Below are 16236 nucleotides of genomic sequence, written 5' to 3' on the forward strand. Positions count from 1 at the left end.
TTCAGTTTCATTTTCAGTTTCCATTTTCTAGATTTTGCAGCTTTCATTTTCAGCTTCATTTTTCTCTTTCAGCTTCATTTTTCACTTTCAGCTTCATTTTTCTCTTTGTTTCATTTTTCTCTTTCAGCTTCATTTTCAGTTTCAGTTTCCATTTTCTAGATTTTGTAGGTTCCATTTTCAGCTTCATTTTTCTTTTTCAGCTTCATTTTCCATTTCCCATTTTGCAGTTCCATTTTGAAGCATAGATATATGTGGTATATAGTAATTATATATGAGCCTAATCATTTGATCTTTAATCATCTGGTAGGTGAATTCCAGCTGCTTTCTGCTGAGAATGTCGAATTCTGGTTTTTCTCGTTTATCACTTAAGTGTCTAGTAGTGTTTCTATAACCAGTCGTGTAGACAGAGACAAGTTTGTGCAGTTTCAGTGTGTGTAGTGTAGGCGCTTATGGTTGCTGTCCGCCGAACCATCTCGACCCTGAAGGAGACATTCCGGTGAGTGCTTTGAATTTTCCTTCTGCATGTGTTGCGGTAAATTTTGAAAAGGTACACTATCAATCAGATCATAGAGATGATCGCAAAGACCATTTGTCATGTGGAAAACTTTTGCCTACACCCCCCCCCCCCTACTGGAAAGCTAAGAAAAATGTAACTCCCATCACCCCTCACTTATGAAGTAACACTCATCCCCCAGGCCAACAAAGAAACATTTAATGTCCATTCCACTACACTTGTACAATATGCGACAATGGAATAACCCCCCCCCCCCTCCCTGCCCGGGTCGCACAATCAATGACGTGTTTGATCACGTTTAGTCTCTACAGTGTTCGTCTACTCGGTCGCTTAATCAGTGTACTTGTGAGTGGTTGCTGTCTGCCGCCTAATCCTCCTGATCTTGAAGGATGCAATCGGTAAGTGCTTTGTCATATTCTAGTGCATTTTAGGTACGTATTTCGAGATATAGATATTATCAATGTTTATTCTCCCAGTTGCATAAAAGCTCGGGAATTGAATCCCGAAATGAGCCTAACCATTTGATCTTCTATCATCCGGTAGGTGAATTCCAGCTGCTTTTTGCTGAGAATGTCGAATTCTGGTTTTTCTCTTTCAGCACTTTAGTGTTTAGTAGTGTTTCTATAACCAGTCGTGTAGACAGAGACAAGTTTGTGCGGTTTCAGTGTGTGTAGTGTTCATCTACTAGGTCGCGTAGTGTGTTTGTGCACTTGTGGTTGCTGTCCACTGAACCAAGATAACCCTGAAGGAGAATTCTCGGTGAGTGATTTGATTTTTTCTTGTGCATGTGTTCCGCTAAATTTGGAAAATTCTCACTATCAATCTGACCATGACGATTGATTGCGAGACCCCTGTATCATTTGTGAACCATTTAGCTATACTTACCCCCCCCCCTTCCCCGGATTGAAAGTAAAATTCAATGTTCATTTTACCACACATAAAAATTCGGTAATGGAATAAACCCCACCCCCCACCAACCCACCCTTGGGTAGCGTAATCAGATACGCCTTTGCGGAATTTTCGTCTGTCTAGTGTTCGTTTACTCGGTCGCGTATTTAGTGTAGTGTCAGTGTCCGTTGTGCCAGTGTGTGTGAGGTTGCTTTCTGCCTAGCCATCTCGATTCTGAATATGCAATCGGTGAGTACCTACTTTCGCCATTCCAGCTTCATTTTTCACTTTCAGCTTCATTTTTCACTTTCAGCTTCATTTTTCACTTTCAGCTTCATTTTTCACTTTCAGCTTCATTTTTCACTTTCAGCTTCATTTTTCTCTTTCAGCTTCATTTTTCTCTTTCAGCTTCATTTTTCTACTTTCAGCTTCATTTTTCACTTTCAGCTTCATTTTCCATTTTCAGTTTCAATTTTCTAGATTTTGCAGCTTTCATTTTCAGCTTTATTTTCACTTTCAGCTTCATTTTTCACTTCCAGCTTCATTTTCTATTTTCAGTTGTAGTTTCCATTTTCTAGATTTTGCAGCTTTCATTTTCATATTCATTGTTTATTTTCAGTTTCATTTTCAGTTTCCATTTTCTAGATTTTGCAGCTTTCATTTTCAGCTAGATTTTCTCTTTCAGCTTCATTTTTCACTTTCAGCTTCATTTTTCTCTTTGTTTCATTTTTCTCTTTCAGCTTCATTTTCAGTTTCAGTTTCCATTTTCTAGATTTTGTAGGTTCCATTTTCAGCTTCATTTTTCTTTTTCAGCTTCATTTTCCATTTCCCATTTTGCAGTTCCATTTTGAAGCATAGATATATGTGGTATATAGTAATTATATATGAGCCTAATCATTTGATCTTAAATCATCTGGTAGGTGAATTCCAGCTGCTTTCTGCTGAGAATGTCGAATTCTGGTTTTTCTCGTTTATCACTTAAGTGTCTAGTAGTGTTTCTATAACCAGTCGTGTAGACAGATACAAGTTTGTGCAGTTTCAGTGTGTGTAGTGTGTGTAGGCGCTTATGGTTGCTGTCCGCCGAACCATCTCGACCCTGAAGGAGACATTCCGGTGAGTGCTTTGACTTTATTTGTGCATGTGTTGAGGTAAATTTTGAAAAGGTACACTATCAATCAGATCATAGAGATGATCGCAGGGACCATTTGTCATGTGGAAACACATTGGCTACACCCCCCCCCCTCCCTACAGGAAAGCTAAGAAAAATGTAACGTAACGCCCATCACCCCACACTTATGAAGTAACACTCATCCCCCAGGCGAACAAAGAAACATTTAATGTTCATTCCACTACACTTGTACAATATGCGACAATGGAATAACCCCCCCCCCCCTCCCTGCCCGGGTCGCACAATCAATGACGTGTTTGATCACGTTTAGTCTCTACAGTGTTCGTCTACTCGGTCGCTTAATCAGTGTACTTGTGAGTGGTTGCTGTCTGCCGCCTAATCCTCCTGATCCTGAAGGATGCAATCGGTAAGTGCTTTGTCATATTCTAGTGCATTTTAGGTACATATTTCGAGATGTAGATATGATCAATGTTTATTCTCCCACTTGCATAAAAGTTCGGGAATTGAATCCCGAAATGAGCCTAATCATTTGATCTTAAATCATCTGGTAGGTGAATTCCAGCTGCTTTCTGCTGAGAATGTCGAATTCTGGTTTTTCTCTTTCAGCACTTTAGTGTTTAGTAGTGCTTCTATAACCAATCGTGTAGACAGAGACAAGTTTGTGCAGTTTCAGTGTGTGTAGTGTGTGTATGCGCTTGTGGTTGCTGTCCGTCGAACCATCTCGACCTTGAAAGAGAAATTCTGGTGAGTGCTTTGAATTTTCCTCCTGCATGTGTTGCGGAAAATTTGAAAAATGATCACTATCAAGCAATCAATCAATTTGAACACATTAGCTATACCCCCTCCCCTTCCAGGATTAAATGAAAAATTTAGTGCTCATTTCACTACACTTATAAGCTTATAACATTAATAACATCCCCTCCACCCAGAAAACAAAGAAAAATATAAAGCTTATTGCCATGCATTTATAAATATTCGGCAATGAAAAAATCCCAACCCCCGCCACACGGGTCGCGTAATTAGAGAAGTGATTGAGCACCTTTCGTCTGTGTAGTGTTCGTTTACTCGGTCGCGTATTTAGTGTAGTATGAGTATCCGTTGTGCCAGTGTGTGTGTAGTTGCTGTCTACCTAGCCATCTCGATTATGAATGTGCAATCGGTGAGTACCTATTTTCGCAATTTTTTGTGCATGTGTTCAATGTTGCGTAACCCTTTGATTTTCAGCAAAAGTTTTGTTCGCTTTGTAAAGCACTTTTAGTTAGTAACTTTATTTAAGGCGTCATCTACTTTCAACCTGCAGTTGCTGTTTCCGAATTAATTTCCGATTTCAGTTTCCATATTATATTTTCAGCATCACCTTCAGCGTCGGTGTTCATCTTGTGGGTATTGCAGTTACAGCATGTAGTTTTCTGTTTTAGGTTCTAGCATCGTTTTGCAGCTTTCATTTTCAGCTTCATTTTTCTCTTTCAGCTTCATTCTTCACCTTCAGCTTCATGTTTCACTTTCAGCTTCATTTTTTACTTCCAGCTTCATTTTTTATTTTCAGTTGTAGTTTCCATTTTGTAGATTTTTTGCAGCTTTCATTTTTCTCTTTCAGCTTCATTTTTTATTTTCAGTTTCATTTTTCATTTTCAGTTTCAGTTTCCATTTTCAGTTTCAGTTTCCATTTTCTAGATTTTGCAGTTTTCATTTTCAGCTTCATTTTTCACTTCCAGCTTCATTTTTCACTTTCAGCTTCATTTTTCACTTTCAGCTTCATTTTTCATTGTCAGCTTCATTTTCTACTTGCAGTTTGCAGTTCCATTTTGAAGCATAGATATATGTGGAATATAGTAATTATATATGAGCCTAATCATTTGATCTTAAATCATATGGTAGGTGAATTCCGGCTGCTTTTTGCTGAGAATGTCGAATTCTGGTTTTTCTCTTTCAGCACTTTAGTGTTTAGTAGTGTTTATGTAACCAGTCGTGTAGATAGGGACAAGTTTGTGCAGTTTCAGTGTGTGTAGTGTTCGTCCACTAGGTCGCGTAGTGCGTGTAGGCGCTTGTGGTTGCTGTCCGTCTAACCATCTCGACCCTGAAGGAGACATTCAGGTGAGCGCTTAGACTTTACTTGTGCATGTGTTGCGGTAAATTTGAAAAATGATCACTATTAATCTGACCATGGCGATTAAACGATAGAACACAGTATCATTTTTGAACACATTAGCTATACCCCCCCCCCCCAGGATTAAAAGAAAAATTTAGTGTTCATTTCACTACACATAACGTCCTCTCCACCTGGAAAACAAAGAAAGATGTACCTAATGTTCGTTTCAATACGCCCATAAAATTGACGCCCCGGCCACCAACCCGGAAAACAAGGAAAAATATAAAGCTTATTGCCATGTACTTATATAATATTTTGCAATGGGTAACTCCCAACCCCCGCCACCCGGGTCGCGTAATTAGAGAAGTGTTTGAGCACTTTTCGTCTGCGTAGTGTTCGTCTACTCGGTCGCGTATTTAGTGTAGTGTCAGTGTTAATCATCTCAATCCTGAAGATGCAATCGGTAAGTGTTTTGACATATTCTTGTGCACGTTAGCTGCGTATTTCGAATTTTTTGCGGGAAAAAAAAACGAGCACCTTTTATTAGCTATACCTCCCTCACAAATAAAAATTTTAAGTTCGTTTTCTTTCACTTATATAATACCTCCCCCCCCCTCGCCCCGGAAAAATTTAAGTTCTCCCCACACTTATAAAATTACTCCCTCTACCAGGAAAACAAAGAGAAATGTAGTGTTAATTTCTCCTCACTGATAAAATGACCCCCCCCCCTCTCTTCTCAGAAAAAAAAAATATTCAATGTTTATTATCCCACATGCTTAAAAAATCGGGAATTTTATCCCGAAATGAGCCTAACCATTTGATCTTTAATCATCTGGTAGGTGAATTCCAGCTGCTTTCTGCTGAGAATGTCGAATTCTTGTTTTTCTCTTTCAGGATATTTAAGTGTGTAGTAGTGTTTCTATAAACAACAGTCGCATAGACAGAGACGAGAACTTTCAGTGTATGTAGTGTTCGTCTCCTTGGTCGCGTAGTGTTTATAGGAGCGCGTGGTTGCTGTCCGCCGAACCATCTCGATCCTGAAGGAGTAATCGGTGAGTGCTTTGACTTTTCCTTGTGCATGTGTTGCGGTAAATTTTGAAGTCTCACCATCAATCAGACAATATGGTGATTAGTCGCAAGGGCCCTTTGTCAAATTTGAACCAAATAGTTGCCCCCCCCTCCCCAATAAATCAGAAAAATTAATTTCCTACACTTATAAAACTACCCTCGCACCCACACGCCTAGGAAAACACAGAAAAATTTAATGTTCACTTCCCTACACTAATAATAATAATAATAATAATAGATTTATTTCTCATCAAAGAGCAGACAGGCCTAAGTACAGATGAGAAATTGTAAATATAAACGTAAATAATGCAAGTAAATTTCTATAAAGTATATCACAGAAAAAAGATAAAGATATCGCGTACGTTACAATTTAAAATACGTAATATATACGTATAATACATACGTGTATCAGTGACGTACACAATGCTTGCACAATGTTAATTTCCCTTCATTTATAAAATGGCCCCCTCCCCCTCCCAGAAAAACTAATAAATATTCAATGTTTATTTTCCTCTATGCTTAAAAAATTCGGGAATTGAATCCCGAAATGAGCCTAATCATTTGATCTTTAATCATCTGGTAGGTGAATTCCAGCTGCTTTCTGCTGAGAATGTCGAATTCTATAATTTTAAGTATGTACAGTTAAGAGAACATAAAAATTGTAATAAAGTTCGGCAAATTTTAAAAAATGAGTGCGTATTTAATACAATAACAACAATGCTATGAGACCGATGACGGTCAAGAGAAAGTAATGCATTGTCTTCAACTTCTGACGTCTAACTCTGGCCTTGGGAATCGTCTCGAGGTGGTCCCCGAGCAGATAGACTCGCAGCCCTCTCACGTAGGTATGAAAGTATAGATCCCAATCCAGACTCTCCATGCTAAATTCAAAGAGCCTCCTATCTTCACCGTTCATCTTCCTCCACAGTGCGCGGGTGTTGTCATTGTTGAAGCGCCACTCTCTCGCGGTGAAGCGCGCGAATCCACTCAACGCGTCGCCGATGCTGCCGTATTTCTTTAACGCTCCGTAATTCCGACCGAGGCAACGGCCGAAAGCGTCAATCAGCGCTGCGGGAGCGAGGTGGAGGAGGCGGTGGAGGAGCGAGTAAGCGAATCTGCCCGATCTCGGCGCAAATATCACGTGCCACACTTGGCGAGACGGTGGGATTTGGAGAAAGTGGTGGATTGCCAGGTCGGTGCATGTACCTAAAGCACACCTTTACCCCGAGTCACATCTTTCGAACTTACTCCATCGAATTGGTTTTTCGGGGGTGCTAACGTAATTGTAAATGGCAACGTCGCAATTTTCCAAGGGGATTTCGAGGTTAATATTGGAGCCTCTGCAAGTTTGGTTTTAGTTACCGAGTTGGAAGTTGGTCGACTTACTTTCGCATGGATATATCCCAGGCGGCGGCTAGCATGCAGTTGATAACGTGGTCAGCCGGCACCATATCGGCGACGTTGCTCATTTTGCACCGTAAAGTGCGGATGTAGCCCAGTGATACCCCCACGATCACGCCGCCTAGGCCGTTCTGGTTTTGCACCCAACCGGCAACTGGTTCCTTGACCGTGCCGATCACTGAAATGACATTAAGTAATTTGTGCGCCACTTTCGAAACTTACCAACAGATGGCCGTACTATCGCGATGGGTAGATCGTTTCCTTCTCTACGGATGACATCCTCCGCGATTGCTTTGGTAAATGTGTGAGTATTTGACCACGCCCCCAATAATCTGCAATGTGTGTCGTTAGTTTGCACCTAGATAATGGAGGTGAGTTTTACGTGGGAGCGATGGCATCCAGTACGTCCCCTTTCAGTATGTCAGTGAGTGTCAGCAAGTCGTCTCCCGTCATTGCCGGCTCGTAAAAGACTTCTTTGATTTCTTTGTTGGAACAGGTGCAAAATGCCGTTGAGATGTAAACGATCGACTGTGACAACATTACTTTGTATTTTGCGATGCTTGAGAGCAAGTGAAGCGTCATGATGTGAGGTTAGAAGAGCACGTACACTAATTTCGGAGTTACGTATTCCAACAATCAAGTTTAATCCCCTTTTGTTCTCTAACGGCGATTTTTTTGTAGCGAAAAATAAGCTAGCGCGTTTAATTAAACTGTCCTTGACCGAACACAAGTCGCAAACAAACGACCTACTGTAAGGACTTGTTAACTGAAGAAACGAATTGCAGATGTCGTTGCAGAAGCCGACTTTCGGATGATAAATGATGACGTGAAAGTTTACTTACTTGGAGATTACGCATCCTTTTCGCTAGCTTTACAAGCTCTTTGGTCGCACCGATGTTGGTCAAGCTGGCCGTGGAAAGTTTCTCGTTAAGTTTCATCGTCGAGGCGCAATGAAAAATGCAGTTCACATCGCGTAGAAGAATTTCCAAGTGGACGTCGTCCATCCCGAGATCGGAAAGCGTGCAGTCTCCCTTCATCATCGAGACTTTCCGTAGCGCTCGTGCGTTCTCGCGTTTCAGCCGATTGAACAACTGAAATTTGGGGCTCATTATTCTCTCTGGTCATCTTTTTATACTTCGTACATATGTTAGGGGTTGTCTGGCATATACTCGTTTACCAACAGAAGGCAGTTCTGGGGTTTATAGGGAAAGGGTTATTGTGACAATGGTCATCGACATTCCATACTCCTCCAGACCCCCCAGTATCGAGTATTACATCTTTGATGGTTGTTGTTCCACTCCCACCCCTTATTCCCGAAATGGTCACCGCCATTTTCGTTTTTTGCGGGGGGGGGGGTTATCCCATACCCCCTTTAAACGCTTTCTAGAAGGTGTTAGCGGGGTTTCTGGAATACTGGGTGGTTTCAACCCCCGTCGCTTCATCATAATTTCCCCGAAATGGTCATCGACGCCCATTTAACCGAAATACTCACTTCGCTCTCGAAAAACTGCTCGAACCGCTCCTCGCACGACATGCTCGGCCCTTCTCGCATCAAAACGTAAATCCTTTCGACATCCGGACACAGACGCAGCAGCTTTTCGACGAGTAACTTTCCCAAAAATCCGGTCGCGCCCGTCACGAAAACGGTGGCGCCCCGAAAGCACCGCCTGATCTGGCTGGGTTCGGCGATTTGGTGCACCATGTGCGCGGCGGTGATGTCGCCGCCTTCCCTCTCCGGGACGTCCATCGCGTACGACTGCTTCGGCGAACTTGACCGGAATTGTATGCAAATTCGCGACACCTCCGTTAGAGAACAATTGAATTTGAATTTCCATCGTTCGATAAAGTTACAGATTGCATTAACCTTAAGTCTATACAGGGTGGTCACCGGCAATAATCAAGTACAATTCTACACTTTATTATAATTTACAAAAAAAGCTTTAGAATACAAAAGCAAACACCCAAAAACGCCGCGCAGACAAACGCAACTAAAGCATAGTGCATAACGAGAAGCTTGTAGTATTTCACTCTCCCCTGTGGTAACGTGTCGATCGGATCCTTCAAAAGGTAGACGCGCCCTCCACGGGCGAACGAGTAGAAGTAGGAGTCCCAGTCGAATTCGCGCAGGTCAAACCCGAACGTCTCCTTATCCACCGGACTCATACGCTGATACAGACTCTGCGTGTTCTGATTGGTGAAGTCCCACTGGCGGACCGCGAAGTACGAAATGACGTCGGTGAACTTTCCGACCTTTTGGTATCCCTTGACCAACCTGAAAGTACACCTATCACTTTCGATTCTAAAAATGTAACCCGACATACAGTGGCTGCTTTCCAATGCAGAGCGCCAGAAAATCGACGACGTAGGCGGGTATGTAGTGGAAGAGTATAACGCATAGGACGTGCATGAAATAGTTAGAGTTTAGGATGAAGAAGTGGTGCCAGAGTTGAAGAGGCGATGGTACCTGCTTCAAATAGTGCTTCGAGTATTCCATCCATACCCCTGTAACGAGTCAGTCACAAAGATCGGTTAACCGCGTCAAATACTTACGCCAGGTGATTGTCGTCTGCGTGGAGCACACGTAGTTGAATACGGACACTTCGCTGTTATCGTTAGTAATTTCCTTGTTCATAGACTCTCTGCAAGAAGAAGATTAATTATAAACAACGAGGGTAAAGCGGTGTTTAGAGTATCATCATCACTTTCTTCCACAAAACGTCTATCCTTCACTACTCTCATGTTTGGGGAAGGATTATTAAGTCTCTTCTCCGTACTCCAGGGAACATAGCACCGGAGGGTCTGGAATACTCCCCAGTACACACGACGGTACAAATACAATACATAAGTCACACGAATACCCCGGGGGCCAAAAGTGAGGGGCGAGAATGTACATGTCACAAAATGAGATAAAGCGAGTATTTGAAATCTGAATTAATAACTGATCGACGTCAATGAAATTTTAGAATGTGATTGCCCTTCTGTTGCTGTTAAAAAAAATACATAAGTCACACGAATACGCCCAGGGCCAAAAGTGAGGGGCGAGAATGTACATGTCACAAAATGAGATAAAGCGAGTATTTGAAATCTGAATTAATAACTGATCGACGTCAATGAAATTTTAGAATGTGATTGCCCGTTTATTGCTGTTAAAAAAAAATACATAAGTCACACGAATACGCCCAGGGCCAAAAGTGAGGGGCGAGAATGTACATGTCACAAAATGAGATAAAGCGAGTATTTGAAATCTGAATTAATAACTGATCTACGTCAATGAAATTTTAGAATGTGATTGCCCTTCTGTTGCTGTTAAAAAAATACATGTCACACGAATACCCCCAGGGCCAAAAGTGAGGGGCGAGAATGTACATGTCACAAAATGAGATAAAGCGAGTATTTGAAATCTGAATTAATAACTGATCGACGTCAATGAAATTTTAGAATGTGATTGCCCTTCTGTTGCTGTTAAAAAAAATACATAAGTCACACGAATACCCCCAGGGCCAAAAGTGAGGGGCGAGAATGTACATGTCACAAAATGAGATAAAGCGAGTATTTGAAATCTGAATTAATAACTGATCGACGTCAATGAAATGTTAGAATGTGATTGCCCTTCTGTTGCTGTTAAAAAAATACATAAGTCACACGAATACCCCCAGGGCCAAAAGGCCACTAAGGCTACCAACCGGAGACGACCACCTGTCTTCGAGCTACCTCTCGAGCGAGAATGCTTCGGCGGGCCCTCGACGTCACCTAACTTAGAGAGGATAGGGTTTTAGTGGGTAAACCTCAAGGGAGTCCCACACACCCCCCGCTATAGAGCCGAGCGGGGCAGCCTATAAAAGGTTTCCCAAACCTCTATAAAAAAAAAAAAAAAAAAAAAACGGGGTCTCGACATACCTAATTAATTCATTGTCAATGAAATGCTTTGCGTTATCGTTTGCAGTTAAAAATGCCATCATTGGTTCAACAATTTTTTAGACTACGTCACGGGTTTCGATGTAAAAATATCTAAAATAAGCAGTTGTTACCTTTTTTTCTATCTTACATGGGTCCATATAGGTATATTCCATACAGTCCTACAGTTGTGGGTTCAGAACCATACACTAAGAAGGACTTCACAACCCTTTCCCTATAAATCTCAGTACCTCCTTATGGTAGTGTTCTGGAAATGGCAATCGAACGGTCGTGTGTACTGGGGGGTGTTCCATACCCCCCAGACCCCCCGGTAACACTTTCTTCCGCGATCAGTTTGTCTCTCAGGACTCGTATGACAAGTTGTTAGGGTAGAATATGAGGTCCTCTTCTGTGTACTACAGAGAACGTAGCACCGGGGGTCTGGGGGGGGGGGGTATGCAGCACTAAAAGGCACTATCGGCATCGGTTTCGTGAGTAGTTCTTTAAAAATGTGTAAAGAGGCAGCACTGCATTTGGGGTAAACCATTTGCAAACGGCTTCGGTGGGAAAAGTGCTTTCAAAAAGTGAACATTACACCTGGGTGTAATGACGCCCTGGTTGTTTTCCAAGAGATTGACAAACGTCGATTTCGCTGGCAATTAATTAAACGACAAGGACGCAGAATGACACAATTCAAACGCATCGCAATGCAAACAACTTGAAAGACAATTAAACCAGGTCGCCGTACTCGTGGAGGTCTTCCAGTTTTACGGAACCTTCTACGGACGCAAACACAACAAGTGCGCACTTACTTGTTCCCGATGCTCCAGGCGGCCGCGATCGCGCTATTAATCACGTAATCGGCGGGGACGATGTCGGCTACGCAATCCTTCTTGCAGTGCAGCGTGCGGATCAACCCCAAGGCGATGCCGACCGTGATTCCGGTCACGCCGTACATGTTGTCGATCCAACCGGCCAGAGGGCCCTTGGCGGTCGCCACCACTGTAAACAAACGGCGTTAGAGGTGGACGACGGTCGGTTTTGTAGGTACCTATGGAAGGGCGAACGATCGCGATCGGCAATCCTCTGGCGCTGCTTCCGACGACCTCTTCGGCGACGGCCTTTGTGAACACGTAAGTGTTGGGCCACTCGCCTAGGAGCCTGTAACCGTTTGCGTTAACATGGGGGGTGTAATTAGGGCGGTCTTACTTACGTTGGTGTGACCTTGTTGAGGAAGTCGTCGCTGCAGGTGTCGACAAGCGTCAGCAGTTTCTCCCCGGTGATTGGGGTTTCGTAGACGACTTCCTGGATGTCCTTCCTGCAGCAGTGGGCGTAGGCCGTCGAAATGTATATGAACGATTTTAAATTGATCATCTGCTTCGCCATGTTGACGAGATCCCGGGTGGCCCTCACGTTGATGTAGGCGGCCGTGCGGATCTTCTCGTCGAACTTGACGGTGGCGGCGCAGTGGAAGACGCAGGTGACGTTCTTCAGCAGCGTCTCCCTGTCATCACCGCCCAATCCAAGCTCGGGCTTTATGCAGTCGCCCGCGACCAAGACCACCTTCTCCATGAACTTGGGCTGTTCGTTCTTGAGCTGCTCGAAAATCTGCACAAGCCGGCGGTTAATTTTGAACCCCTTTCGAGGGCCGGGTACTTACGACATTGTCGAAGATTTCCGCGCCCCGATCGGCGACCTTCTTCCCTTTCTTCTCGCGTATCAGAAGATACAATTTCTCCAAATCGCCGCAGGAACGCAGCAATTTCTCCGTGATGAGCTTGCCCAAAAAGCCCGTCGCGCCTGTTACGAAGACGTGACCGCCCGAAAAGTACTGGGCAATTTTGGACTTCTCGGGGACGGTCTGCACCATATCCGCGTAAGTGATGTCGCCACCTTCGCGCGTCATGGTCATTTTTTTTTAAAAGAATCTCGGTACCTCGCCCGCTATCCTACAACTGAGCACATTTTCAACAAAAAAGAAAAACCCAGCTGTTCTTTGTACTTGAGATTCCCCCACCAACCTCGCGACGGAGCAATAATCAAGAAAATTTGGAAAAAAATCTCGCCTAATTGCCTGCGTTATCACCGCGAAGGGAAAATTACCAAAACACACTTAACGAAAATCGGTCCTCACTAATTAAGAGTAGACGATCCTTGAACCGATGAGGTGCAATTTGCAATAAACTGGTTAAGCGGGTAAGCGTACTTCACCTAATTACGTCAATGCACTAGAGAGAAAAAACGCACTTTGCTCACGTGAATTATGCCTGTCGGTTACTTTGCGACTCTGCAAAATAATCCGTTTCCGTGAAAAATCAGGGAAAACCGTTTATGCTAATTAAGCGTATGTAAAACCCATTACTTTGAAAAAGAGCAATACGCGCAATTAATTATTAAATTACAGTTCATGACACTGAAAAAAACAACTGGCAATGGCAAATCGAAGATTTTGAAGTTAATTAAGAAACATTTCCGTCGATTATTTTCCACCAATGAACGTGTTGGAATCATAAATTTGGTGACATCTTGAGATCTGCAGTATAATTTGTGGCACAGACAGATGGACGGACTGAAAAACAGGAAGCGCTAATTAAAAAATTTTGGAAATTGGTGGTCCAAACAAATAATCGAAAACGTTTATTTTACGTCATAGGGGCGGTATCGGATGCTCCACTCTCTACAAAGGATTATACAGGGTGGATGACTTCAAAACAGCATTTTTTTGTGTTATCCAAAATTATAAAAAGAATCTAGGTAAGTACCTTAAATTTGTGGTCAGTGGCGTACTTCTACATGGTCAAGGGAGGGCAACTATTAGTTTTTATTAAATATTATTAAAGAGGCCACTTTTTTGGGTATTATGCTGCATAAAAAACTTATTATCGTACATAATCATAAATAAAAATAATTAACTAACCAGTAAAAAAAGTGATCCTCTTAGTTATAGTCATACTTTAATTGTAGAGTCATACTTTACTATCAATGAGCCAGAAGTATAGAACCATCCTTTACTCATCACTGGGTAATAGGATCTTCGTATACTGGGGGGTATTCCATACCCCCCAGACCGCCCGGTGCTACTTTAATCACCAAGAAGGGGTAGAATTAGCAGAGGAGAGAGGAGCATCGCACCAAAACAGCGGTCTCGTAGAGTGTGGTATACTCCTCAGGAAAGAAAGATTCAGCTGTATTTTTCCACACACTATCATGAGAGCATTGAACGCTCATTGGTATTGTGGAGGAACCTAGTACCAGGGAGTATGAAATATCCCCCAGTACATCGAAGATTCAGTTACACTTTCGCAAGGGTTACCATGGTGGTGCTAGGGGTAGCACAGTATAACCTTCCTTTTTTACCAAAAATCGACTACACCAAAATTTCTCGGGAAAACACTTTTTCTTATTAATTTTGGTGCGTAGAATCCAAAACAATTCGTATTTTTCGATCAGACTTCTCAATCAAAAGTTATAGACTAGAAACCAATTTCGAAAGAAAATTCAAAGGGCTGTAACTTTTGAACTAGTAGCCCAATCTTGGAACTGTTTGAAATTATGGATTCTACAGGCCACATTCTATAAGAAAATTTTTTTCCGAGTCGATCTGAGACAATTTTTTCTTCGGCCCTCAAAAAAAGGCAGAGTATAACCTTCCTTTTTTACCAAAAATCGACTACACGAAAATTTCTCGGGAAAACACTTTTTCTTATTAATTTCGGTGCGTAGAATCCGAAACAATTCGTACTTTTTCGATTAGACCTCTCAATAAAAAGTTACGAACAAAAAACAAATTTCGAAAAAAAATTCAAAAGGTTGTAACTTTTGAACTAGTAGCCGAATCTTGGAACTGTTTGAAATTATGGATTCTACAGGCCACATTCTATAAGAAATTTTTTTTTCCGGGTCGATCTGAGACAATTTTTTCTTCGGCCGTCAAAAAAAGGCAGTGTATAACCTTCCTTTTTTACCAAAAATCGCGTACACCAAAATTTCTCGGGAAAACCCTTTTTCTTACTAATTTCGGTGCGTAGAATCCAAAACAATTCGTACTTTTTCGATTAGACCTCTCAATAAAAAGTTACGGACAAAAAACAAATTTCGAAAAAAAATTCAAAAGGTTGTAACTTTTGAACTAGTAGCCCAATCTTGGAACTGTTTGAAATTATGGATTCTACAGGCCACATTCTATAAGAAAATTTTTTTTCGGGTCGATCTGAGACAATTTTTTTTTCGGGGCTCAAAAAAAGGCAGTGTATAACCTTCCTTTTTTACCAAAAATCGACTACACCAAAATTTCTCGGGAAAACACTTTTTCTTATTAATTTTGGGTGCGTAGAATCCAAAACAATTCGTACTTTTTCGATCAGACTTCTCAATCAAAAGTTATAGACTAGAAACCAATTTCGAAAGAAAATTCAAAGGGCTGTAACTTTTGAGCTAGTAGCCCAATCTTGGAACTGTTTGAAATTATGGATTCTACAGGCCACATTCTATAAGAAAATTTTTTTCCGGGTCGATCTGAGACAATTTTTTTTTCGGGGCTCAAAAAAAGGCAGTGTATAACCTTCCTTTTTTACCAAAAATCGACTGCACCAAAATTTCTCGGGAAAAACTTTTTCTTATTAATTTTGGTGAGTAGAATCCAAAACAATTCGTACTTTTTCGATCAGACTTCTCAATCAAAAGTTATAGACTAGAAACCTACCATAAATACGAAATATTTGGGCATCCAGACGCTTGTCTTGGCAAAAGCATATCTTCACGAAGAAATTCAAAATTGGCCCTCGAAAATAAATTACTAATTTACTGAGATCATCTTGAAACCTGTGTGGGCCTATGGCATCCAGCTATGATTACTGATGCACCACGGTTCGTTCTCAACAAGGATAACGAGACCTATAAGTGCGTATTGTCAAGGAAAATGTTAAAACTTCAGCAGAACATTAGACAAAAGATTGTGGGCCCATCCGAAGAGACTAGTTGAAAAACTGAAAATCGGTGACTACAGCCTAGACAATGAAATATAAACGATTGGTTAAATAGACTTCATCCTCACTTAAAATTAGTCATGCCATGATTAAATAGTTCAAAGGGAGACTTCACTGGATGATCCCTACATGTCTTGTAAAATGTTGACAATAATTGTATTACTTATTATATTCTGGATATGTAGATTGTAATAAAAACTACTAAATAATAAAAACAATGATAAAACCAAGCAATATAACAGAAGTCTGTGGATAACAATATCAAACT

The 16236-nt window shown here is 41.7% G+C and overlaps 3 protein-coding genes and 1 long non-coding RNA gene across 6 annotated transcripts in view; 2 read left to right on the forward strand and 2 right to left on the reverse strand.

Annotated features, from left to right (window-relative positions):
• The window catches only part of LOC116161281 (synaptotagmin-7), a 650310-nt gene that overhangs the window by 219592 nt on the left and 414482 nt on the right, over positions 1 to 16236 (forward strand). The gene's annotated exons all lie outside the window — the stretch shown is intronic.
• On the reverse strand, positions 6178 to 8844 carry LOC116161276 (fatty acyl-CoA reductase wat-like). Of its 2 annotated transcripts, none has more exons than XM_031474589.1 (7): positions 8582 to 8844; positions 7932 to 8180; positions 7472 to 7617; positions 7312 to 7421; positions 7075 to 7267; positions 6937 to 7028; positions 6178 to 6894 (listed from the first exon to the last, which is right to left on the reverse strand). In XM_031474589.1, the coding sequence occupies exons 1-7, from the start codon at positions 8834 to 8836 to the stop codon at positions 6389 to 6391; spliced, it is 1551 nt and encodes a 516-aa protein (XP_031330449.1). In that variant the 5' UTR covers positions 8837 to 8844; the 3' UTR covers positions 6178 to 6388. The 2 variants fall into 2 exon arrangements, with proteins under 2 accessions (XP_031330449.1, XP_031330450.1); XM_031474590.1 differs by lacking the exon at positions 8582 to 8844 and adding an exon at positions 8232 to 8560.
• LOC116161275 (fatty acyl-CoA reductase wat-like) lies at positions 8987 to 13184 on the reverse strand. The gene is made up of 7 exons (XM_031474588.1): positions 12644 to 13184; positions 12197 to 12591; positions 12035 to 12144; positions 11796 to 11985; positions 9640 to 9728; positions 9411 to 9591; positions 8987 to 9361 (listed from the first exon to the last, which is right to left on the reverse strand). The coding sequence occupies exons 1-7, from the start codon at positions 12893 to 12895 to the stop codon at positions 9016 to 9018; spliced, it is 1563 nt and encodes a 520-aa protein (XP_031330448.1). The 5' UTR covers positions 12896 to 13184; the 3' UTR covers positions 8987 to 9015.
• Positions 13205 to 13972, forward strand: LOC116161304. The gene is made up of 3 exons (XR_004143392.1): positions 13205 to 13327; positions 13388 to 13737; positions 13948 to 13972. It is a non-coding gene; the product is annotated as an uncharacterized LOC116161304 (long non-coding RNA).

The sequence above is a fragment of the Photinus pyralis genome, unplaced genomic scaffold (assembly GCF_008802855.1).
Source record: "Photinus pyralis isolate 1611_PpyrPB1 unplaced genomic scaffold, Ppyr1.3 Ppyr1.4_LG10, whole genome shotgun sequence".
Classification (NCBI taxonomy): Eukaryota; Metazoa; Arthropoda; class Insecta; order Coleoptera; family Lampyridae; genus Photinus; species Photinus pyralis.

What these genes read in the sequence shown, in the direction of transcription:
- LOC116161276 (XM_031474589.1), bottom strand. Translation starts at nt 8,836, where the DNA reads ATGGACGTCCCGGAGAGGGAAGGCGGCGACATCACCGCCGCGCACATG. An exon ending in AAAGGATGCGTAATCTCCAA is followed by an intron (nt 7,618 to 7,931) that starts GTAAGTAAACTT and finishes ATGTTGTCACAG; the next exon opens with TCGATCGTTTACATCTCAAC. An exon ending in CTGGATGCCATCGCTCCCAC is followed by an intron (nt 7,422 to 7,471) that starts GTAAAACTCACC and finishes CACACATTGCAG; the next exon opens with ATTATTGGGGGCGTGGTCAA.
- LOC116161275 (XM_031474588.1), bottom strand. Translation starts at nt 12,895, where the DNA reads ATGACCATGACGCGCGAAGGTGGCGACATCACTTACGCGGATATGGTG. An exon ending in CGGAAATCTTCGACAATGTC is followed by an intron (nt 12,592 to 12,643) that starts GTAAGTACCCGG and finishes CGGCTTGTGCAG; the next exon opens with ATTTTCGAGCAGCTCAAGAA. An exon ending in TGCATTGGAAAGCAGCCACT is followed by an intron (nt 9,362 to 9,410) that starts GTATGTCGGGTT and finishes GTGTACTTTCAG; the next exon opens with GTTGGTCAAGGGATACCAAA.